The sequence below is a fragment of the Sinocyclocheilus grahami genome, unplaced genomic scaffold, assembly GCF_001515645.1.
Source record: "Sinocyclocheilus grahami isolate Dianchi unplaced genomic scaffold, SAMN03320097.WGS_v1.1 scaffold444.1, whole genome shotgun sequence".
NCBI classification, from domain to species: Eukaryota; Metazoa; Chordata; class Actinopteri; order Cypriniformes; family Cyprinidae; genus Sinocyclocheilus; species Sinocyclocheilus grahami.
The window spans coordinates 521156-547609 of NW_015505623.1; the positions used below are offsets into that span (position 1 = coordinate 521156).

At 38.1% G+C, this 26454-nt stretch overlaps 1 protein-coding gene across 1 annotated transcript in view; it reads right to left on the reverse strand.

The window, feature by feature from the left end:
- The window catches only part of LOC107552273 (ras-related protein Rab-6B), an 87733-nt gene that overhangs the window by 13200 nt on the left and 48079 nt on the right, over positions 1-26454 (reverse strand). Inside the window, exons 3-6 of the mRNA XM_016234135.1 lie at positions 21921-21974; positions 21436-21541; positions 15598-15709; positions 5942-6035 (exon numbers count right to left, since the gene is read on the reverse strand). Coding sequence (XP_016089621.1) covers positions 5942-6035; positions 15598-15709; positions 21436-21541; positions 21921-21974 — 366 coding nt within the window. The remainder of the gene's footprint in view (positions 1-5941; positions 6036-15597; positions 15710-21435; positions 21542-21920; positions 21975-26454) is intronic.

Consider the following 26454-nt stretch of genomic DNA (forward strand, 5'->3'; position numbering starts at 1 on the left):
GAACTGCAGTCAGGTCGAGACCCCGATGAGGACGACGAGCATGCAGATGAGCTTCCCTGAGACGGTTTCTGACAGTTTGTGCAGAAATTCTTTGGTTATGCAAACCGATTGTTGCAGCAGCTGTCCGGGTGGCTGGTCTCAGACGATCTTGGAGGTGAAGATGCTGGATGTGGAGGTCGTGGGCTGGTGTGGTTACACGTGGTCTGCGGTTGTGAGGCCGGTTGTATGTACTGCCAAATTCCCTGAAACGCCTTTGGAGATGGCTTATGGTAGAGAAATGAACATTATATTCACGGGCAACAGCTCTGCTGGACATTCCTGCAGTCAGCATGCCAATTGCACGCTCCCTCATAACTTGCAATGGTGGAGAACCGTGAGATATTGTACTGGTATCGCTACATGAACGCCCTTTCACAATTTTGTATCACTCCGCTTGTTCTAGTCGGGTCTATGTTTTCTTTAAATTACTCACTGAGTGAATCGTAGAGTACGCTAGTCAATATAGGAAGAAACGTCTAGCTTCGTGCCTCTGGCCTAATCACAGCCATGCTGATATAGAGCCGGTATCACTCTCGTACTCGAGTGATATTGCTCATATATCATTCCATATAGTTAATCAGTATCACGTGAAGACTGACGTTTTTTACACCAAGAAGCAGCATGATTACAAATGTGATATTGATTTTATACAGCAGTTCTATAAACAAGAAGTTAATATTAAGACACTTACATTTTAGACACAATATTGCCTGTTTTTGCTGTATTTCGCCAACAAATATAATTCCAATTTGTGTCTCTACATGACACTGTTTCATTCCTGAATGAATCAACTGTTTAAATGATTAGGTCATTAAGCCTCTTATTAAGAAACCACATACAGAACTACCACATTTTGCTATAAGTTTGATTGCATCATATAATAATTGCTGTTAATATTAATAGGCAAAAATTTTTAATTTTGCCATAAAAGGCAAAAATCTATTTAAACTTATTGGAAAATATTAATTTCTATCACTGCTGTGAACTGATCACCACACAGAATATGAAGAATATCAAAAATTTTAGGAGTCAGCTGTCCACGGCAGTCCTTAAGATACCAGCACAATAACACACTCAGCAAAATATCATCTAATATTAAAGATCGATAAAATTCCAGATATATTTGTCAATATTGCATACCCTTAATATATTTAACGTTTTGTTTAGATCATTTAAAAAATAATATATATATATGAGAAGTGCCCTTTTTTCCACTTGAGCCCCTGCCCCTAAAAATGTCTGTGCACGTTCCTGTATCCATTCATTTATGATATAGAGCACCGTTGGGATGTGATGGAACGGGAGATTCACATCATGGTTGTGCAACCGAAATATCTGCAGCAACTGTGTTATGCATGGATCAAAATCTCTGAGGAATGTTTCCAGCACCTTGTTGAATATGCCACAAAGAATAAAGGCAGTTCCAAAGGCAAAAAGGGGTTCAACCTGGTACTAGCAAGGTATATCTAAAAAAAGTGGCCGGTGAGTGTATATAGACTTTCATAAGCTTTCAAGGTTGAAGTGGGCTTTATTTGACAATGTGTAGTTTCACCCACCACTCTTATGCTGTTTAGAATGCAGTATACACTCTCTTAAAGGGGTGGTAAATCAGCTATTTTTGAAGGCTTGATTGTGTTTATGGGGTGTACTCTAACATGTGTTCATGCTTCGTATGTAAAAATCTTTTCACATATTTTACCTTTATTCTACACCGCTGTTTTCGTTCTCCTAAAAACGGAAGATGCATGTGCTCCGGTGTATGGTAAACAATGGTGTCAATATTGCCTTATCAATTTGAGTCAGAATCAGACCCAGAGAATATCGGTGAAGAGGATCGACCAGAACCTGTGCAAGCACAGCTCTTACAGGACGTTTCAGAATTGTATGTTTTTTTGTTGTTAGTTGTCTTATACTTTATAGATACACTGTTATTTGCAAATAACAATGTATCTATAAATACACTGTTGTTTACTACAACAATGGGAAGAAGCTTGTTGTGGTCCATACAAGCCGTGTTTTGTAGGCCTTAAAAAGCGAATTCTGTAAAATAAAATCTCCCTTTGCATTGAACTTTGAGCGGCGTAACTTTGCAAATGTTGTTTATGCTCAAACAGCAACATTACACACTAACTAAACTAAAGTAAAAAAAAAAGAAAAAAAAAGAAGTGAAATCATAATCAACCACCCCTTTAAAAATAAAGGTTCCTAAAGTGGGTTTACACAGTGATTCCATAGAACAAGCATTTTTGGTTTCCCAAAGAACTTTTTAATGAACAGTTCTTAAAAGAACCATTTTTTTTCCATTTTAATAATCAGAACCCTTTTCCACTATAAAGAAAAACCTTTTGTGTAATGGAAAGATTCCATGGATGTTAAAAAGGTTCTTAATGGAACCATTGAGGCCAATAAAGAACCTTTATTTTTAAGAGTATATAGTAATGTAAGTTATGTGTTAATGACAGGACAAATCATCAGATATGTTAAAATAGATATGTTTCCCTTTATTACTTTGTATTTGCTTGTATGTTTTGAAGCTATTATTAGTTGAGTTCTTAACATTTAATTGCTTCGATTCATTATTAATTTGTAATTATTTAAAAAAAAACAAAAGTACTTATAAGTAATGTGTAAGTAAAAAAGTAATGTTACCACACCTTTAGTTATATCAGCAGTAGTCGATATTTTCTTGGTTATTTCCTTTACCTGGTATACTTTGCATGAAGTAAAAAAATACTTAAAATAGTCTAGCCACCGCCCTGTGTCATACTGTGAAGCCTTCTGGCAGCAAACATGAGCTGAACCATTTTTAAACCTGTAAAAAAGCAATTTGGAGCAAAGAGGACTCTCTCTGGTGCACTGAAGCAGGCCTGCCCTGTTATATATAGTAATAGAAATGAAGATCCCATGCAAGTGCTTCTTTTCAAAATCATAAATGTCACAGACTAAAACACCTGCTGACCTTTAAAGCGGACTCCGTGTAGAAGATGATAAAGGGACAGCAAAAAGCACTTAGTCTGGCTCTGCCTTCTAAAACTTGCAATGCATTGCTAGCATACCGCTCCTAGCAAGGCAATTAATGGCCCACCACACACCTCCATTACAGCCATCCTCTATAAAGGGCTGTTCCCAGAAGCTATATGAGGCTATACTGCAATGATATATAGCCCTACTCACTCCCAATCATATCAAACAGGGCAGTGAGCTTATGTAGCCAACACCACCCACCCCTCTCATTTCATGCCATCAATCACAATGGACGAGCCACAGGGAAATGGGACACACTGGAACATTAAGCAGAGAGGGTCAGAAAGAAAGACTAATTTTGTTAACTACCTTCAGGTCATTGTTTTTGACAGGAAAGAGAGATAGAGAGACATAATTTAGCTGGGACAAAAACAAAAGAACACAAAACCATTTCAATTAAGAAAAACAGACAGGCATTGTTCCAAATAGAGCACTTAATGTTGACTTGCGGCCTTTGATTTCGTGTGTCCATACCGTGTCACATTTGTCATTTTACACATCAGAAGGGTGAGGATGAGTACTCGCTTTGCTGAGTAACTGTGTAAGTGTTAGCTAACATATTTATCTACAACAACAACAACATTCATCTTTCAGTCTTTTTAGTTCCCTGTTCTTAGCAATGTTTTTGTTTGCTTAGGGATTCTAATACTAAATGGGGCACAATCCATATAATTCCTTTGTTTTTATATATAGCTAGGTATATGACCTAACCCTAACAGAAATCTTTCTGTATTTTTACAAAAATAAAAAATGAAAAACTTTATTTACTTTATGTTTGATTTAGCTCATTTGTGGGTACAAATTTGTTCTCAAAATACGGTTAAGTAGCTACACACATACACACACACGTCACTGCATGTAAAAGAGCCACTTCATTTGTTTTAAAAATAAGACTGAGATGAAAATGCATCACTTTATTATTCTATACTAAAGTACGGACCTTTTCAAAACTGAAAATTAACAATGTTCTTGCTATGCATTTACAATGAAACTTCATATTATTACAAATTACAGCAATGAAACACTGCTATACAACAAATGACTCTATTATTTTTATTATTATCAAAACTTGTTGAGCATTGTATTATTTACACAAGAGTTCAATTTCATTCTGGAAAGGATCTGACACCCTGCAATTCTTCAATCAATATTTGATCATTTTGCAATTACCTCTGTGAGGTAATCAGTTTAACTAATGTTGCTGTTATTGGAGAAATAAATAAGAAAATTTCGGTATTGATCGTAATCTCAGATGAATGTGGTTCTCTGCTACAGACAACACAAAATCAAACGTGCATGCTCCAGTCATTTGGAAATTACCTCAATTTGTAATGAAGACTGGAACAAGTCAGCTCCACGTCTGGTGACAATAATATGTTGTGTCAGAGGTTTAGTGTATTTTAGTTTTGTAATGTCAGTGCTCCTGTGAAACAGTGATACATGGCTTTGAGAAGAATAAAGTCTTAGTGTTCAGTACAGCTGATGGAACAATGCACAATAACACAGCTCATTCTTACATTTGAAGAATGACAGTACTACATAGATTTGGCCTCAAGTTTCAAACTGTAATTGCAAAATGGAGAGACTCTAAATTCTGATTTGAAGACTGCACATTTCATATTAATGCACAATATTAATACAGTTCAATATTAGGATAATGAATTATATTACTTGGTGAAATAATTCTTTCAATATCAAATATTTTTAATTATAAACAATTATTGAACACATATCTATTATCAAAATAAAGGGGTTTTCAGACTGTGGTCCAGAGACCTCCAGGGGGCCACAAGAGGGTGCTTTGGGGTGCATGAAAAAAAGTTTTTACCATTTATTATTTTAAATATTTACTGAAATATATTTTAAATTACATATTTCTTTAGATTTATTTTTTGTAACAACCTTTTTCTCCAAAAAATATTTAAGTATTTTTATAATTTACTGACCTTTAATACAATAATTGTATAATTTTAAATATTTACTGAATTTGCTAATTTGTGTATTTTTTTATAATACTAATGTCAAACATCCCTTATATGCACTAAAATTCTAAAATTATTATTACTTCAATACAGTGAACTGTAACACTGTGTGTTTTAAAGATTTTTTAAATCAAAAAGCTCATAAAATTAAACTTTTTCAAGACCTTCAAGAAATGTTGACAATTTTATAACATCACATCGCTATCTATAAAGTCTTTCTAAAAGAGGCACAGTTAGTAAGAAGTGAAGTGAAGTGTGCCTAAGTATGGTGTCCCATTGTGCTCTGCATTTAACCCATCCAAGTGCACAAGTAATGAACACAGACACACACACACCTGGAGCAGTGGGCAGCCATTTTTGCTGTGGCTCAGTGCCTTGCTCAAGGGTCTCACCTCAGTCATGGTATTGAGGGTGGAAGAGAATGCTGGCCATTCACTCCCCCCACCAACAATCCCTGTTGGTAACAAGACTCGAACCCACAACCTTTGGGTTACAAGTCCAACTCTCTAACCATTAGGCCACGACTGCTATTGTATTTGACTAATTACACAACCCTTAACTCAAAGAAAGCAAAGCTTGGTCAGACAGAATGACTGAACGACTGGCGCATTCTGTGATCCAGTCAGACAGAGCTGACACTAACAAAAACAAACACACACACACTTTAGCCCACACAACACACACTGTGTGCTGTACGTACTTCCGGCTCTCAGAGAGAGAGAGAAAACACAGCAGTGCTGCGCATCACATCTGATCTCTCCCACCTTGGTGCTTAGTCATCCTGAATCATGCTTTCAGCTGCACCTCAGAAGAGAAATCAGAACAAACGCAGAGTGTTTCTCACACCCACATGCTGTGGCCACTCTTTCCACTGACAGTGTTGAGGTAAAACTCACCTGTTTGACGTTGTAGCCTGTCTTGGCACTGGTTTCGATAAACATCACACTCAGCTCCTTGGCCCGCTGCTCACCTTCCTCAATCGTGATTTGCCTGTGAAAAGGTTGAAGATTTTTATTCATTAGTTTATTTATAAAATATTACTGAACTGTGATGACACCTGCTGAGAAACCATGAATTTACAATCTGGTTTAGTGCTGGTCTGGATACTGGACCAGCACAGCCATGCTGATCACTAACCAAAAATATTGCTGGTTGATACTGCTGGTTAAGGGACCAAGGTTTTGCTGGTTAGCAGGGTCCAATAAGCTCCTGCTGGCAACTACATTATTTTGCACAGCACACAACACAACAACACAACACAACACAACAAAACCTCTTGTTGGCTCGTTCACCAATTGCTTTTCAAACTTGCTCTGAACAAAACTGTAAAAACATAACTGTAAATGTAAAGGTAAATTAAAATTTTTTTATCATTCATAAATAGCCAGCCATTCTGACACAAGTATTTATTTATTTGTAAGTAACATATAAATTACTATTTTTTCCATCCAGTAGATGTATGAGGGAATAAGACATTTATTGAGATTTACTTGTTTTGCCTTACTTTGTATATTGCATTCAAAGTCCCCCTAGTGGAACCCCGGCCCCCTGGTTGAGAACCACTGTAATATAGTATGTTTTAAAAGAGATACATAATTGGGGGCGGGTGGAGGAGGGGTGGTGCAGATTTTATATCAGATTTTGTGCACCAGCTGAGCAACAGATTCATTAAGATGAATGGGAATGGGCTGAAGGGTACTTTCTCCAGACCTCCTTGGTCGAGACACCAGTACACCAGCATCAAAAACCCAACACAGGCAGGAGGGAATCCATGAAGAATAATGGCAAAGAGAGGCCACATTACCAGGACAACAAATAAAGCAAATAATCATTCTGCCAGTAATGGCAACCACTATCACGAAACTGCCCAGCCTTGACAGGAGCCCTACAAGATTTATGAAAACCTCAATAATGGAAATGGTATTTGATAAAGTGGTTAGTGGGTCACAGATTATGGGTAAAGTATTATCAGACAGCACAGGCTGAGACTGAGACAACGGCATCAGTCATTGCCTCCCTCCCCTCATCTCTACTAACTCTAATTAATTGATGTTGAAACTGATTAATTGCACAAAGGGAAGGCTCATTAATTAAGCCTCATTTGTATGACACACTTGTGATATTAATCCATGTATGTGACTATGGAGCATGTTTATGTGTGTACGTGACAGAGTTTGCGAGGTGGCTGAGAGAAATGAGTAGGCTGAAGAGGAGACCAGCTGTATCTCAGAACAGTGGGACATGAATAGGACATGCTGTATTTAAACCACTGAGCTCTGTCTGCTGGGACATCTGTGATGTAACCATTTTTTGTTCCCTTTTGTTCTCTCCACAGACAGGAGCTCAGAGGCATTTGTGAGTTTACTTAACTCATGAATTGCATTCTTGGCTCGCTGCTTCTCAAATTATACAGCTCATTCTCTGTAAATGGTGCCAACTGTGCCCCCAAGACTTGCTATTGATATAATTACTGTGATACTGAACTTAATTACATTATGTAATTGAAATTCACTCTAAATAGCATTATATCAAAGTATGGGTAAATTATAAAACTAAAATGTTGTAAATATTTTCCATCTTATCATTTGCATCACTGACCAACATTACATTTTAATTGGTAAAGAAAGAAAAAACAGGCAAACCAAAGTGTATTCAGACACCTTCAGACACATTATCACAGTTTATTCGCTATAGTTTAGAAAATGGTAATAAAATATGACAAGAACTCAGAGTTGACAATTCATCTTGATAATGTCAGATAACACTTAAGCAAAACATAGCCAGGTCCAAGTGTCTGAATAATTTTTGGTCCCAAATGTTTATCAATTTTACTGGTAGTCCACTCTATGAAGATTTTTTGGGTATAATATGTCACAGTTTACTTTATTTTGCTATCCTCACTTACATAAATTAACTATAGTGTCCTGCACGCACTAGTAAAAAAATAGAAAAAATTATATCTGGTGTCTGAATAATTTTTGGTTTGACTGTATACAGTATATATTAATTATGGATGAAATGGTATGAAAATTTCTTATCACGATTATAGTGACCAAAATTATCATGGTTATTATTAGTATTATCACAATATTGTTTTACTACTTACAAAAATATTTTAAGGATATATCATTATATTATTTAAAATAAACAGTGTGGTTTTTAATTTAGGCAATTTCCGCCTATGATGCCAACTTGACTTCCTTCAGTCTCAGAGATAACATGGTCTCTTCAGAGATGCAGCCCTCTATTCATCCATGGCAGAACTAACCATTTTTACATCTAAGTAAAATAAATGACTTGAAAACCAACCCAAGGACTCCAAACCTGACACTGAAGTCTATCTCTGGCTGACGAATGTGCTTTTGAAGTCCCTCAGTAGCCACAAACTAAATATTTTGATATTCACAAAAAGAAAGATGGGATTAAGAAGAGGCTGTGTAGCTCAAGTTATAAATGTTGATGGAGCAGAATGTCCTGTCAGCCTAAATTTCCTGCCAGGTCTGCTGAATCTTTAAATACTTTTTTTCCCCACTGTAAATGTTTTATCCGGCGCCATCTTAAGCTCACAGAAACAGCACATATGTATTTAGCATGCATGTGTAACTGAGTTCATATCTGACTATATTCAAAAAGTTGTTGTGATTACATTCAGGAGTTTTACAGTCCTTTCAGCGCTCACTTCTTCACAAACCGTTTTATCACTAACTCTACGAAATGGCAAAAAATCATTCAGCACTGCTCTTTGTACATACGGTACATCTTGACCTTGAAATAGTTGATTAATGTGCTGCAGGCTGTCAACCTGTGCTTTTCCACACAACACATTTTTTTTTCAAGTGGAGAGTAAATTGATTGTGTTTGACGCTTTAGATTGATGTATACAGTACTAGGTTGGGCTAAATGTGTCTCTTTTCGTTTGGTATTGGCTCAAGTGTAGTTAATCTCAGCTGACATCAAGTAGTGTGTCTGGAAGAGTGCAGTGCCATCTGTTCCTCTGAGAGAACAAACATCCTCTGGACAGAAATGCATGCATTACACCCACACTGACTTTATATCTGTTATTCCAATAATATTACAGTATAAGACGTTACTTCCTTCACCAACTGAGGAAATTCAACCCGCCACAGGAGCTGCTAAAACAGTTCTACTCGGCCATCACTGTGTCCGTCCTGTGTTCATCCATAACTGTCTGGTTTGGTTCAGCTACCAAATCATATGTCAAGAGACTACAACATACAGTCAGGATCTTTACACCTCCAGAGTGAAGAAAAGGGCTAAGAAAATCACTTTTGACCCCACACACCTTAGCCCACTCTCTCTTTCAACTGCTGCCCTCTAGTCGGCTGCCAGGCACAAGAACAGGTTTTTTTTTCCCACAGGGTAGATTCAGCCTGAACAATATTTCATCTCTACTTTGTAATTCCTATGTATGTTTGCACTATGTCTGTACTTTCTTCTGCACTGGAAGCTCCTGTCGCCAAGACAAATTCCTTGTGTGTGTAAACATACTTGGCAATAAAGCTCTTTCTGACTTTTAGCATTTGTATGCATATGTGTGCGTATGTATTTTAAAAATTCTATAAACACAAATGTTCTGACAGGTTGCTCATTCCTGAATTATTATTGGATGCCATGGAAACAGTCTGACCCAAGGTTTTTAATATCTTTCCTGTGCACAGAGACACTCACTACACTGTATAACTCAGTCATCCAAAGTGTGATTGCAGATTCAGAGTCACAACAGGAGCAGTTGACAAAGATAATTTATAGAACACTACAAATACCATATGATGAGGTGCACGTGAAGTTACCAGCCCATTGTCACCACTTCCATAAAGGCAGTAGGACAGTATGTCTAATGTCATAGCGTTCATATTTAATGGAACTAATGTCCAAGATGCCAGGCCCTGCTTAACCTTTCACTTCCTCTGGCACAATAACTACATGGCACTTTCCGCCATGCCACAAACACTTTAATCCTCCCCAGGGCATCGTGCCATCGTTATACAAATCCCACAGTGTCGGTCTTCTTTCACAACAACTAATTCAGTGTCATCTACTGGTCTAAAGCCAGTCTTATCTATTGCTGTGAAACAGCCTAAATCTAGTCTCCTTTGGTAGTCAATATTGTTACAGTTATTGTCTAACATCATGAGACAGTCTAATCTCACAGCTTTATGGTGTGATGTGAATTTATCAATGTCATTGATTTGTTATCATTTAGTTACTTTTGGATTCAGAAGACTTGGAAATCAGGTTTATATTACAGTAATGTTCAGAAATGTAGGGTCTGCAAAATGTTTGAATGTTTTTGAAATCTCTTATGTTATCTGTGAGTCAAGTCTCTTGTGTGATCAAAAATACAGCAAGACAGTAATAAAGCACTTCAGAAATAGTTGAAATTGCATTTATCAGGACTCATGGGATCTTATAAAAACAATCTAAATTGCAAACTAAATCCAAGCTTGGGTATTTTATATCATTTCAAAATGAGTGTGCAAACCCGCAACATCATCCCCAAACGTATCATGCGTATCATTAACTGTCAGTATGCCTTCACTGGCCTTTGAAAGGGTCATTTATATTATCATACCACTAATATATTTTCCATAGTATCTACATTTACACTAAACAAAAACAGTGTTTCCAAAAACCTATCACTGTTGACTGTCTGGCCTGGGCATATGAACGTAGTTCGTCTGTAAATATGCACATATTTTGTTACACAGACGGACGTTTGTGCTGCATGATATAAACAAAGTAATATAATTCACTGCTGTATAACAGCGTATTGCAGTTATAATTCAATATTTTAGAAATTCAGTTGAATTCAGTTAGGTTACATTGAAGTACTATTTCAGAAACAGAAAATATGTAAATGAGAACTGCTTTATTGGGCATTTAGTTGTATAAAAATGCAGTAGGCCTACTGTAACACGTAACAGTTCAGAGAGTAAACGCAAGTACAACTTGATGACATCATATGATCATTAGCATATATAAAGTTGGATTGTTATATAAAGTTATAAGCATGTTTATTAAAAGCAAGTTTTGTAATAACAATCATTTAGGACCTTTTGATGTTGATGAGAATTCAGATTCAGACCTTTGAATGTAAACTTACGTGAAGTTACCAGCCCATTGTCACCACTTCCATAAAGGCAGTAGGACAGTATGTCTAATGTCATAGCGTTCATATTTAATGGAACTAATGTCCAAGATGCCAGGCCCTGCTTAACCTTTCACTTCCTCTGGCACAATAACTACATGGCACTTTCCGCCATGCCACAAACACTTTAATCCTCCCCAGGGCATCGTGCCATCGTTATACAAATCCCACAGTGTCGGTCTTCTTTCACAACAACTAATTCAGTGTCATCTACTGGTCTAAAGCCAGTCTTATCTATTGCTGTGAAACAGCCTAAATCTAGTCTCCTTTGGTAGTCAATATTGTTACAGTTATTGTCTAACATCATGAGACAGTCTAATCTCACAGCTTTATGGTGTGATGTGAATTTATCAATGTCATTGATTTGTTATCATTTAGTTACTTTTGGATTCAGAAGACTTGGAAATCAGGTTTATATTACAGTAATGTTCAGAAATGTAGGGTCTGCAAAATGTTTGAATGTTTTTGAAATCTCTTATGTTATCTGTGAGTCAAGTCTCTTGTGTGATCAAAAATACAGCAAGACAGTAATAAAGCACTTCAGAAATAGTTGAAATTGCATTTATCAGGACTCATGGGATCTTATAAAAACAATCCAAATTGCAAACTAAATCCAAGCTTGGGTATTTTATATCATTTCAAAATGAGTGTGCAAACCCGCAACATCATCCCCAAACGTATCATGCGTATCATTAACTGTCAGTATGCCTTCACTGGCCTTTGAAAGGGTCATTTATATTATCATACCACTAATATATTTTCCATAGTATCTACATTTACACTAAACAAAAACAGTGTTTCCAAAAACCTATCACTGTTGACTGTCTGGCCTGGGCATATGAACGTAGTTCGTCTGTAAATATGCACATATTTTGTTACACAGACGGACGTTTGTGCTGCATGATATAAACAAAGTAATATAATTCACTGCTGTATAACAGCGTATTGCAGTTATAATTCAATATTTTAGAAATTCAGTTGAATTCAGTTAGGTTACATTGAAGTACTATTTCAGAAACAGAAAATATGTAAATGAGAACTGCTTTATTGGGCATTTAGTTGTATAAAAATGCAGTAGGCCTACTGTAACACGTAACAGTTCAGAGAGTAAACGCAAGTACAACTTGATGACATCATATGATCATTAGCATATATAAAGTTGGATTGTTATATAAAGTTATAAGCATGTTTATTAAAAGCAAGTTTTGTAATAACAATCATTTAGGACCTTTTGATGTTGATGAGAATTCAGATTCAGACCTTTGAATGTAAACTTTGAGAACCCCTGGTATAGACTGAGATGTAATGAACTGTGAACTGTCAACAGTGATAAGGTATAGCTAAGAATGGTTCAGACCAACCTTATACGAAAGTATGACTTACAGAAGGTATACTTAGGTAACACACAGTTTCTGCCAATCTAATGTTAATCTTGAGTACCTATAGAGTAGTACTGCATCCTTCATATCTCTGAAGAGTCTTTAGTTTGATCAAATTCTTTACGCTTCTCTCCGAAAACAGCCAAGTTGTTTAAAGTCTATGGAAAGAATAAGTCTTGCAGTTTTTTTTTTTTAAAATATGGGCACAAATGCCACCTTTGAAACAAATGAACCTAATTCTTGATAGGCAATTTACAAAATGAACTAAATATCCAGGCTGAGATAATGAGAGTCGATGGGTGTTTCATGTTATCACAGAGCTAAGTGCCTCCATTATCAGCCTGTTCCTCTGTTCCTGAGCCACCTCCACCTGCCACATTCCACCACAGTCGTCAGGGAAACAAATCCTGAATAACGCTCATTTTTAAACATGTTACAATAGAAAGAGTTCAGCTCTATCTCAGCATGTGGTATTGATCACCATGGTGATTTATTACAAACAATCAAGTTTCCTTCAAAAACTTATTTCCTGCTAAGTGTCATGTTAATTCGTTGAACTCATGAACAGAAATATATTGTGAAACATATGCATAACAAAGTGACATATTTAAACTTTAAATAAATCCACTCTACTTCATGCATTATTATGCAAATTTATCATATGATAACAGATGCAATTAGATTAGATTCAACTTTAAGCACATATACATTACAGTACATTACAGTAAAATGCAATAATATACCAAATTTTATTTATACACCAAATCTGCATATTAGAATAATTTCTGAAAGAGTGACCTGAAGACTGTAGTAATGGCTTCTGATAATTCAGCTTTGCCATCACAGGAATAAATTACATTTTAAAATATATTAAAATAGAATTTTAAATTGTAATATTCACAATATTACCGTTTCAAATAAAGGCAGAAGAGACTTTTACCGATGCCAAATATTTGTTGGTATTGTATAATTCATTTATATGCAAGCAATAAATACAGTCTACTCAAAAGTATTTGTACACCTGTGGACTCGTAAGCTAAACATAAAATGTACAAAATTCAATGCATTGGATAACAAAATATCAAGCCAAGTGGTCTCTGGAAACAGATAAACAATCAAGTTGTCAGTTTTCTCGCCATATTTAATTGTAATAACTGCTCTTGCTTCTAATAATCTGCTCTGTTTCTAAAAATTGTTCTGTTGTTTCAAAGTCTCCTAAGACTGAGAGCTGTGAATTAGTATGGATAACCTGGTCTTTGCTCAGGAGGCGCAATGGAGGATGAAAACTATCGAGGCAAGTTATTACTGAAGAAAAGAGAGGAAAACATTGACCTCCCTCTGGGACACACAGAGAGAGAAAGAGAGAGAGAGGAAAATGACAAAAGAGAGAGAGAGACTGAGCTGTATTTACCCCTGAGCTCCCACATCTCTGTAAGACTGAGTAAGTGAAGCATGAAATGCCCATTTCATACAAAAGTTTAATTTGTTTGATGGCACGTTTCTCTGATATGTCTACAGTGCAACATTTGACATTGAAATTTCATATTTATAAAAGTATTTTAATACAGATCTGCTCCCAACTGCATGCTTTTACTAATGTTAGGGCCGGTGACTATAAATTCAGGCTTTGTACTGATTAAAGCAAGACACATGGAAGTTTTAAAACAAGGGTAGACCGAGAGCAGTGTTGGGGAAGCTCCTATTTATAAGAGTAGTTTCCCAAAGATTTCAAGCTACTGATAATTTAAGTTACTCATTTAAAAAAGTAATTAGTTAAACAACAATCTAGTAACAAAAACTAACTAATTACATCTAAGCTATTCAAGGGGGGGAATATCTTTTTAAATATACAAAAAAAATTAATAAGCAAACAAAAAAAGGAACTGTGACATTTTTTGTCAGTCAGAGCAATATTTATCTGGCGTAGATTTCAAATAGGGCAACAACATTAACTTGAACATACATGATCCTTTGAGGTCAGTAAGGTTTTGAAATATTATTACAGTTTAAGATAACTGATTTCGATTTGAATATATTTTATAATGTAATTTATTCATATGATGGCAAAGCTGAATTGCGTGACGCGTAAGAACATTTTCTTATTATTACCAATGTTGAAAAGAGTTGCGCTACTTATTATTTTTATGAAAACTTTTTTCAGAATACTTAGATGAATAGAATGTTCAAAAGAACAGCACTAATTTCAAACAGAAATTTGTTGTAACATTGCAAATGTCTTTACGATCACTTTTGATCAATGTAATGCATCCTTGTTGAATAGAAGTATTAATTTATTTCCAATAAATAAATAATAAAATCCTGCTAACCCCACACTTTTGCACGAATATATTTCCACTAAATACATCCAGAATGCCAAATTAACACTGTATAACTGAGTCAAAAACAGTGATGAACAGCAGCATTTATCTAAATCTTAAAAGGTGAGACTTAGCTGGATTGGTAAATATTTTTTGTCAACAAATTAATTTAAAGTAGCAATCCAAACGAATCAATTCACTAAAAACAATTATACTTCTCAACTCTACATAGATTATTACCTCGGCTCATTCGGCCATGTGTACAAATATATAACAGTAATGTAGCATTTTGCCTCACTTCATTGTAACAGGTTGGGGGGAAAAGTAGCTTGTTATTTTAAAACTTAATTGTAAGTTAATACTAAGTGTAGTTAAGCATCACTGCTTTAACCACTGTAAGGGAGAGTCCCTTTTAGGGCAAACCTTCTCTAAACAATGTTTTACTTTTGCATTGCTTCCTTTACCTCTTATCTTTCACACAAATATAGGGTTTGTTCTCATATTATCCATCATCCTTTATTCTCAGAAGTCTAAAGTGAGAATAAGGCTTCCTTTTCCTTTTGTTTTTCAGAGAATCTCTTTAATGAAACTGTCAGCTTCAATTCACACTCTGGTGAGTGAATCAGCCTTGTTAAGCAGCTTAAAAATAAAAGCGTGCGAGAAAGATTGAGAGTGAGACAACTCGCCTCTTATCGGCCAGATCTGTTTTATTGCCCACCAGCATGATGATGACATCACTTCCTCTCTCCGTTCTCACGTCATCGATCCATTTGGAAGTTTGCTGGAATGAATTCACATCTTTATAGGAGAAAAACAGAGACAGAAGGTGGTAAATACTTTGTTGGGCTAACAGTGAAATAATCTAGATTTCGGACTCTGCTATTAATATTGGCTGTTTAATGTATCCAAAATAATTTGTAACGCGAGAGAGAGGCCGACCGAGGATGGTCCATGTGTACCTAGCTGAATATTGTTAAATATTGTTTTAAGATAACTTAAATTATAAGTTGTTATCATATTTTTAATGTTCCATAATTGTTAATAAATGGCAAATTAAAAACAATCTGATAATTTGCCGTTTAGGCTGGTATACTGCATTACACTGTAATGTTGAATGGCTACAATTACTACTTTTATGCCCAGAAATTGAAAAAAAAAAAAATGAATAGAAGCATCAGAATCAGTAACTCAGGCCTTCAATCATAGTACTTAGTAAAAATGTGCAATTAAATAAATATTTAAAATATTAAGTATTTCAAATACTATCTTTATGTTGTTTCCACATTTATCTGCATATTGTATGTAAAAATATTTATATTTTGACAAATTTTAATGTTAAGTGCAGTTAATTAGAGAAACCTGTGTAATCAGGTATTTATTTATTTTTAACTAATCGACAGCCATAACAGATTTATAAGTTGTGTTGATAATATCATTATTATTTCCAGTACTTTGGAATTATTATTTTTTTTATCAGAATGTTTTAATTAGTTTTTTTTATTCGATTTTTTAAATTAAATTTACACTGTAGTTGAGCTTATAAAATTTCTTACCTTAACAAAATGCAATAAATATATCCTGTCCTATATTGTACATCACTGTGTGCTGTTTACATATTATTGAAATATTCAACTGACTAATAAATTAAGTTTTTTTTATGGCATTACACCTGCTCATGTGCAGCCTGACATCAGTGAACCTGCTTCTGCTTCAAGGTGAAACTGACTTTGGCTGTTTTACCTATAAAATCAAGCTTTGTGTTTCCTGGTCACACCAACAGAGCTGTGTGCACCGTTTACTCTGTCTCTAAAAGTCCCAGTGGGGCTTACGGACAATAAAACCATCATGTTTTCATTGTGAAAAATAGCCTACATGCTTCTTAAATCTTTGGGGTTGAATCTATCTGGTTATAGTGCTAAACAAGGGCAGACCTGTAACACTTTACAGATAGAAAGTTCCCCGAGAGGGAACGAGACACTGCGCCCCCTAGGGGGCACATTGGGGAATGCAGCCTGCATGACCGCTGTCTGAAGCACGTGTGAAACAACGCTAATCTGTTGGCCCACCTGGCCCATGGCACCATAGGCGGGATGCCTGTAAGTATAAAAGGGCACCTGCTGAATACATCATCTAATTTTGCTGTCTGAAGGAGATGTAGACAGGCAGGCCAAAGGCATGGCCCCTAGGGGGCACATTGGGGAACGAAATCCAATCACGCTGTGCCGAGGCGCATGCCTGTCCACCTGGTGGGAGAGCACCAGGGAAACGACAGACATAAACAAAGTCTTTCCTCAGAAAGGAGCCATGCCACTGACGCCACGGGCCGCTTAGGCAATTTGCCAGAAATGGAAGAACCCGAATAAATCAAGGAGAACATCCCATCCAAGTTAAGAGCACAGCTATCATCAGATAGCTATGCTATGTGTGCAGAACTAGTCTGGATACACAAGACCACTGAGGAGGCCAACTAGAAAGCCTCTAGAGGAGCTCAAAAGATGCTACTTAAATCCCAGGTAAAGAGAGTAGCTGCTGAGCTAGAAGACAGCTATCCTCAGATAGCTATGTCCCTAAGGTCTTCATAAGACCTTAGGGACTAAGGCTTGTGGACCAGAATAACATAGCCAAGATAGCCTTCCTACGGAGCTGCCCAGACCACAGAGAGTGGGCCATCTACTTACTACCCTAGCAGGGGAGATAGCACTGTCTAGGCAAGGGCTCAAAGAGACCGCTACTTAAAGACCCTAAAAAAGGGGAGCAGACACTGAGCTAGCACACAGATATCCTCAGACAGCTATGCACCTAGGAAGGGCTATCATAAGGGGGACCGACTGAAACTTCCCAGACCACAAAGAGTGAGCTGTCTACTTGCAACCCTAGCAGGGGAGACAGCACTGTCTAGGTACGGGCTCAAGGAGACCGCTACTTAAAAACCCTAAGTAGGGGAGCAATCACCGAGCTATCAACAGCTAGTCCCGCACAGCTACTAAATAACCAGGTAAACCCTCCTATGCGGCTGCCCAGACCACAAAGTGTGGGCTATCTACTTACAACCCTAGCAGGGGAAATAGTGATATCTGGGCGATGACTCAAGGAGACCACTACTTAAAGACACTAGGAAGGGGAGCAGTCACTGAGCTAGCACACAGATATATCATCAGATAGCCATGTACTAGGATGGGCTACCAGAAGGGGGGCTCGACTGAAACTACCCAGACCACAAAGAGTGGGCTGTCTACTTACAACCCAAAAGGGGAGACATCACTGTCCAGGTAAGGGCTCAAAAGACTGCTACTTAAAACCCTAAGCAGGGGAGCAATCACTGAGCTAGCACATAGCTATCCTCAGATAGCTAGGCTGTAGGAAAAGGGGCCACTCCATAAGAGGGCTCACCTCAACCGCAATGGAACACAGATAGCAGTATTCAGGTAAGCCCAACCCGCCATACCAATGGCTGGAATATAACCACCCTCAGAAAGCTATATTAAGGAGGTCCCCAATCTGTATCAGTCCCACATTAGGCTAGAAAAGCACCATGCTATTGACCAAGATCTCACAAGAGGGAGATCCAAGCCATCAGTAAATGATTCGCTAAAGAGCGAACACAAACATCATAGTCCAAGATCAAGCCTGATGTAAGCAGTAGCCATAGCACAAGAGGGCTGGACACAGCTATCCTCGAATAACAGTTCTCTTAGATAAGGCTGAAGATTGCCCAGGCCACAGAAGTGGGCCATCTATTTAAAACCCCGAAGGGGAGACAGCACAGTCCAGGCAAGGGGCTCACAGAGACCACAATCTAAAAACCCCAAAAGGGAAGCGGTTTCCACGTTGGAACACACCTATCCTCGAATAGCAGATTCCTAAACAAAGACTTCAGCACTTAATCGAGAACTTGTGCCAAGGCGAACCCAACCTAGTTATTAAATTCTAGGCTAGAATATAGCTGCCCTCAGACCGCCATATTCCACAGCAAAAAGATATTCCCCATAACCACTCTAGGTGCTGAAAACCCTGGGAGAGAAAACTTGCAAGCCTCTCTCCACAGGATATTTAAATATATTCACACCCAGCGAGGCTCTCCACACACATTAACATGCATATTAGAGAGGCACGGCCGAGCTAAATATAGCTCCGCCCACGATCTCGCAGGATCAGGGCTGAAACGACTCTGTGCTCACACTTCATCGTCATAACAACCCAACAATATCTGTGGCATCTGACAACCGTATAGAGAGGGTGTAAGGATGACGCAGATCAAAGCAATGACCTCGAGTTTAGATAACTGTGCCGCGGCAACGGCGGGACCGGGCCGCGAGACACAAACGCTCTGTTCCGTATCCCTCGGGAATAGGAACAAACGCGAGCAGAGCCTTGATATCGTGGCTCATCACAATGTAACTCTTTTCGCCGAGACAAATGCAAAAGCAGAACATGCCCTCCAGTGTTAGAATCCAAACACGGAGGCACACATTCCCTAAGGCACTGCTCGACTCGAGCGCTATCCGCGGGATCCGATAACCCAAAAAGGGCATCTCAACCCCGCGATCCGTGTATTCGCCGTGCCTCGGCAACAGCGGGACCCGAACTGCGAGACGCAAACGCTTGTCACTCATCTCTCGAGTAGAGGGACAAACGCGAATGGAGCTTTTCATTGGATAACTCTCACAATGAGCAAGCTCCTGACCAAAAACAGATGACAGATAGATTGTGTGTGTCCTCAAGTGCCAGAAACCTCTGGAACAGAGGCACACACTTTCCACACCGCTCACCTGCTTTGGTCTCTCACACGCACTTCAAACAGATGGCTCCTGAAGACAGCAAAAAGTGGATGATGTATTCAGCAGGTGCCCTTTTATACTTAGAAAGCTATATTAAGGAGGTCCCCAATCTGTATCAGTCCCACATTAGGCTAGAAAAGCACCATGCTATTGACCAAGATCTCACAAGAGGGAGATCCAAGCCATCAGTAAATGATTCGCTAAAGAGCGAACACAAACATCATAGTCCAAGATCAAGCCTGATGTAAGCAGTAGCCATAGCACAAGAGGGCTGGACACAGCTATCCTCGAATAACAGTTCTCTTAGATAAGGCTGAAGATTGCCCAGGCCACAGAAGTGGGCCATCTATTTAAAACCCCGAAGGGGAGACAGCACAGTCCAGGCAAGGGGCTCACAGAGACCACAATCTAAAAACCCCAAAAGGGAAGCGGTTTCCACGTTGGAACACACCTATCCTCGAATAGCAGATTCCTAAACAAAGACTTCAGCACTTAATCGAGAACTTGTGCCAAGGCGAACCCAACCTAGTTATTAAATTCTAGGCTAGAATATAGCTGCCCTCAGACCGCCATATTCCACAGCAAAAAGATATTCCCCATAACCACTCTAGGTGCTGAAAACCCTGGGAGAGAAAACTTGCAAGCCTCTCTCCACAGGATATTTAAATATATTCACACCCAGCGAGGCTCTCCACACACATTAACATGCATATTAGAGAGGCACGGCCGAGCTAAATATAGCTCCGCCCACGATCTCGCAGGATCAGGGCTGAAACGACTCTGTGCTCACACTTCATCGTCATAACAACCCAACAATATCTGTGGCATCTGACAACCGTATAGAGAGGGTGTAAGGATGACGCAGATCAAAGCAATGACCTCGAGTTTAGATAACTGTGCCGCGGCAACGGCGGGACCGGGCCGCGAGACACAAACGCTCTGTTCCGTATCCCTCGGGAATAGGAACAAACGCGAGCAGAGCCTTGATATCGTGGCTCATCACAATGTAACTCTTTTCGCCGAGACAAATGCAAAAGCAGAACATGCCCTCCAGTGTTAGAATCCAAACACGGAGGCACACATTCCCTAAGGCACTGCTCGACTCGAGCGCTATCCGCGGGATCCGATAACCCAAAAAGGGCATCTCAACCCCGCGATCCGTGTATTCGCCGTGCCTCGGCAACAGCGGGACCCGAACTGCGAGACGCAAACGCTTGTCACTCATCTCTCGAGAAGAGGGACAAACGCGAATGGAGCTTTTCATTGGATAACTCTCACAATGAGCAAGCTCCTGACCAAAAACAGATGACAGATAGATTGTGTGTGTCCTCAAGTGCCAGAAACCTCTGGAACAGAGGCACACACTTTCCACACCGCTCACCTGCTTTGGTCTCTCACACGCACTTCAAACAGATGGCTCCTGAAGACAGCAAAAAGTGGATGATGTATTCAGCAGGTGCCCTTTTATACTTCCGGGCATCCCGCCTATGCCGTCATGGGCCAGGTGGGCCAATAGATTGCCGTTGTTTCACACGTGCTTCAGACACCGGTCATGCAGGCTGCATTCCCCAATGTACCCCCTAGGGGGAGGAGTGTTGAGTTTCCTAGAAGGGGAATCATCATTGATCACATCTCAAATTGACAGATCGGGCAGCTGTAATCATGTTAACCGCCTTGATTATTTGGCTCTCGGTAATGTATTTCAGAGGAGGTTTGATCATTGGAGTGTGTGTGTGTTACACTCACTTGTGATGTCATACACCACCACAGCTACGGTGGAGTCTCTTATATAGCTCGGAATGAGGCTCCTGAAACGTTCCTGGCCTGCCGTGTCCCACAACTGCAACCGAACCTGCAAGTCAGAGATCCCCAACTAAACAGTCAAATTATTCAGCCTCTCAAACACACACATACACACAATTACATGAACACATGCAGAGCCAAGCTAGGAGCTGGATCAATATGACTTTATAAAACCAAACTGCTTCGCTGAAGGTCATGGAATCATTTCTGGGTTATAAACTCCAGACTATCTCTAGAGGATACGATCTATTTTCTTGATACACGAGCTTCCAGCCATATACTAAAACTGTCAGAAATCCAGCTGGTATAATAAAAAAGCTTTGGAGATTCAATATGGTTTCATTAAAACTCTTCTGTTTTGACATGGACTATAAAACAGAGGTGTGCATTTGATTTACTGCTGTATTAGAACATGCTAGACTGCTTACCGTTCTGTCCTCCAAATACATAGTTTTTGACAGGAAGTCGATTCCAATTGTCGCCTGTTATGACAGAAGGAAAACATTATGTAAGAACAAAAAATCTGATGTTGAAATTAAGTGGAAATATGGCTGTTTCTGTGCATGGCAAATATAAATGTGTTCTTGATATCGTCTCAAGAATCAGAAGATGTTGTCTAGATTAAATCAGACAGCTATTATGTTCTGCCTGTCAGTTTGATGATGGTAATAACTGCAATACATGATCACTCTGTTCTGGGACCTGCCTCTCTTTATGATATATTACACATAATGCAGAGTGTGGCTCCTGACTATCACTAACACATATTTAAAAATAAATGAATAAATAAAACTAATTTTCCAAACAAATTCTCTGATGAAGAATTTTAGTGAATAACGGGTTAAATTTATGTCTGTTCCTCACACAAAAACCAGTACCATACTGGTTATCTGCCAATATTAAATATTTGTATAAATCACTGTTGGACTATATTAGATGAATATTGGCCAATATTGGATATTTACAGAAATGTTTAATATTTATTTCCCTTATTTTAAAATGTAAATTGATACCTTTGCCATCATCTAATGCTCCCTTAAGGTTAATCTTTAAAAAACACTTTAAATTCACTTATTTAAATCCCACAACAGACCCTCCGATTTCTTGAATACTGCTACTAGAATATTTGAGTTTCACTAGATATTCTAAACCAGTCATCACATAGAATTTAAATGTACAGATGAGCTGCCAACATTATTGTAAGATAAACCGATGCATTGGCTCAGGCCACCTCACATCTGCATTGGTGAGATTACTTGAACACTGATAGAATGAAAGTGCCTTCTGTCATTGAAAGCAAATTCATTCTCCGCTGGTGCTTTTATTGCAATAAGAGTGCATTCAATTGTGTCAATTACATTTGTAAAACCAGCAATTGCTGAAAATTGCCTTTTGAGTGTGACTGTTGAATTCAATAGACAGCATATTTTTAAAATCCTCTGTTCAATTTCCGGCAGTTGCAAAAAAAAGGCAACTATGCCAAGTGTACATTTGCATAATGGTATGTACACTATTATGTCAAGTTTGTTGTTTATTAATCCAAATTGGAGGTGTTTTACGGAGGCGTTTTGTGTGTGCTTTTATCCAGGTGGCCCCTGGTCTTCTCTGTTGTAGCTCCCTGTGGGCAGTTCCCAGATCGATAGGGGTCCATAGATCAGTGGGATCTGAGGAATACATCATGGAAGTCTACAGTACAGAGGACTGGCCTTTTTGTGTGTGACTCAGTTTGATTGTGATAAGTATAAAATTTCTACTGCATGAAAAATCCAATAAGGACAACTAGCCACCATTGGAGAGCTGAGCCTCTGGAACAAAGCTTATTTAATGCACTATTTCTAGTAAACATTCAAAGATTCAGTGTTACTTATTTCAGATTAGATATTATTTATTAGTCAAGTCAAATTTATTTGTATAGTGCTTTTCACAATACAAATTGTTTCAAAGCAGCTTCACAAAAATGTATCACAATGTTAATATTTATAATGTCTTCATATCTTCATGACTTTTTAGTCACATTTAGCAGATTAAAGCTGAGCGATAATATAGTCTACAATTTGCAATGATACAAGTTGAAATATGCTATATAGTAGACTTTATATAGCTTTATGTGAGTGTACCGTATGAATGCAGATAAAGTTAGATATGACTTATATATCCAACATTATATAAAGAGCTGGGGGATAATACAGTTTAGATAAAAAATCATGTAGCCAAGATTTGCTACATACTAGTACATATTGCTTTGTGTGAGTATACAGTATGTAAGAAGATAAAGTAGTATTCACTATGTATCCAACTTTTTATATACCGCTGAGTGATAACATAGTTTATATTTTTTTAATATATAATAATCAAGCAGTTGAGAATTGCTATATATTACATACCGCTTATCATGAGTGCACTGTTTGTATCTGAGTAAGGTTGAATGTACTTATAGTGGTTGCATAATTTGTTATTAATTATTAATTAATTAATTCATTTGTGTTATTAATTTGTTACCTTTTACTCTTGATGTGCTTGAATTGATTGTATTATATTTAGATTCCTAAGGACATTTATAACCTCACAATGCAACAAGCCCCTCAACTTGTGCATATTTTATTTCACTCATTCAAAGTAGCTGGACTATTAATTGACATGGTTTCATACAAAACACAGAGTCATGTGTTTATGAATGTATAACTGATCATGTGTGAGACTAAAAACAACAGTTTGTCCCTCAATCCACTCGCACACAGCTGGTCATCAGCATCATGATCACGCATCCGTTTCTGTAGCGATGCCAGGCCACTGTGCTGTCTTAAACAGAAGCAGTGAGCTCTTTCACCCTGCCACTCTGTTTCTTTCTTCTGTTTAAGGTTTCGCTGTGGGTCGCCCTTCTCTCTCTCTCTCTCTCTTGATCTACTTTAGGAACATGAAAGAGGTAATAATTCATTGTGAATTAAAAATAACCTTCAACTTAATATAAGCTAACGTTTCAGAAAATATTTTACACTGGTTTCAATTCTGGTTTATGCTTAGTGCAGGCTTCAAAACATATATATGAAAAGGGATTTCTGTGACAAAAATAAAAAAGAAACCTCCCGTGTTAAACAGTGTCAAGATGAAAACCCAAAGGTGTTGAGCTTTTCAAGGAAAGGCGGCGAGAGAAAGAGAGAGAAAAAGTGATGCCGATGCTAAATATAGAAGCTTGCACAGCTACAGTTGTGCTCGCACAAAGAGATGCAGAATGAATTATTCATAAACATTTTAATTATTAAGCTTCACACACATCAGCTTTAAAACACAGAGTGTGGTTTCCTGCACACCTCCTCAAAAGCCTCAGAGGAAAAAGGTGTTCCGATAAGAAAAGGGAAATTGAATTCCTGTAGCTACTAAAATTCCTATAAATAAAGTGTAACTGGCAAATAAAACTGTGACAAGCACACAAACAAAAGTTGTTGCTTGAGGTACCAAATGAGGAAGCTGCTAATTATAAGTCTTTATTTATGCTTCCAATACACCGCTCAGACAATATTGTCATACAGTCAGAGACCTGAATTATGCCTATTGAGAATACTAGCATAAATATAGACTATAATGAACATTTTATGAAAAAGCAGCCATCATAGCTGATATCGCACATCAGACAGCACATGCCCTTTAGACATAGTACACCAGTCTCTGTGCCCCTAGGGATGGTGGCAGGAGTTTGATTTGAATTGAACGCCAATTAAAACTCCACCAGAAGAGAAATTAGCAACACTAATCTGCTTCACAAAGCACCACCTTGAGTGAATGTCAGGCCAAATCCTGTTTATCTGTTTATCTTTATATTTGCATTTGATCAAAGCATAAATTTGAGGAATGCAACATGCCCCAGATGAGCAGACTCAAAGCATGCTGGGAGCTTAGCTGCATACAAAGTGCCTGCCTGACTGTGATTGTACAGTCAGAGCCTCCAAATCATATTACGAAGAATGGAAAGCTGACCTGTAGATGAACATTTGTCAAATTCTACAGAATCAAATCTGGGCCTATGACTGAGTTGCCCATTTGGCATCGATACCCCTGTACCCTGAAGACAAATGACATGCGTTTCATTAAGGTATATTGATTGGAATGTAACAGCTCAATGCAGAACCTGAAGGGACGACGTCATTCAATCGGCCTGATGAACAATCTGAGACGCGTTAAGCGATCGAGTGGGCTAATGTTGGGCATCTGGTCAATATCAGGAAGGCTTTAACGTGTTTACATTATACAGCTACATTCATTGCCTTCAACATGTGACAGGATTCTCAAGGCTACTTAGGTGAGGGGTGGAAATAAAACGGCGCACTAACCATTAATCATCTTCTTGGCAAGACAAAGATAAGATGTGTATGATGGTTTTTAGTGATCCAAGTCATAGAATGTCAGGTAAGAAGAAGCATCTGGGCTTGTTTATCTATTTATTGAAGACAATTTCAATACAGCAAGAACAGATGCTACTGAATAGCCTGCAACAGCAAAATTGTGAGCAAGCGAGTCAACCATATTGTAAATCTCAGTTTGCACTTCATGTACTAAAAAAATATTTAGGCCTAAATTTAAGATTTATGTTACTAGTACATTACTTACTAGCAAAGGTTTGTAAATTTAAGAGCATTTGCCAAATTATTAGTTGCACAACTATTCAAGGGCTAGAATTATTTCTTTTAAGTTGTCCTCAATGATAGCACACAACATACAGTCTGATCTGTGTAGTCTGATTCACTAAAGCAGTGTTTCCCAACCTTTTTTTAGTCACGGCACCCATTGGAAATTTTAACAAATTTGTGGCACCCTACAAAATTAATTTTGTCACAATACTTGAATTTTTAACTTTGATATGACACATTGAAAAATTAAGCTTTAGCGTTAGTTCTGGCAGGTCACGTGAGTCAAGCTTGCATCAGCTGATTCTCAGCTGATCACATCTACCTATAGGAATACCACACC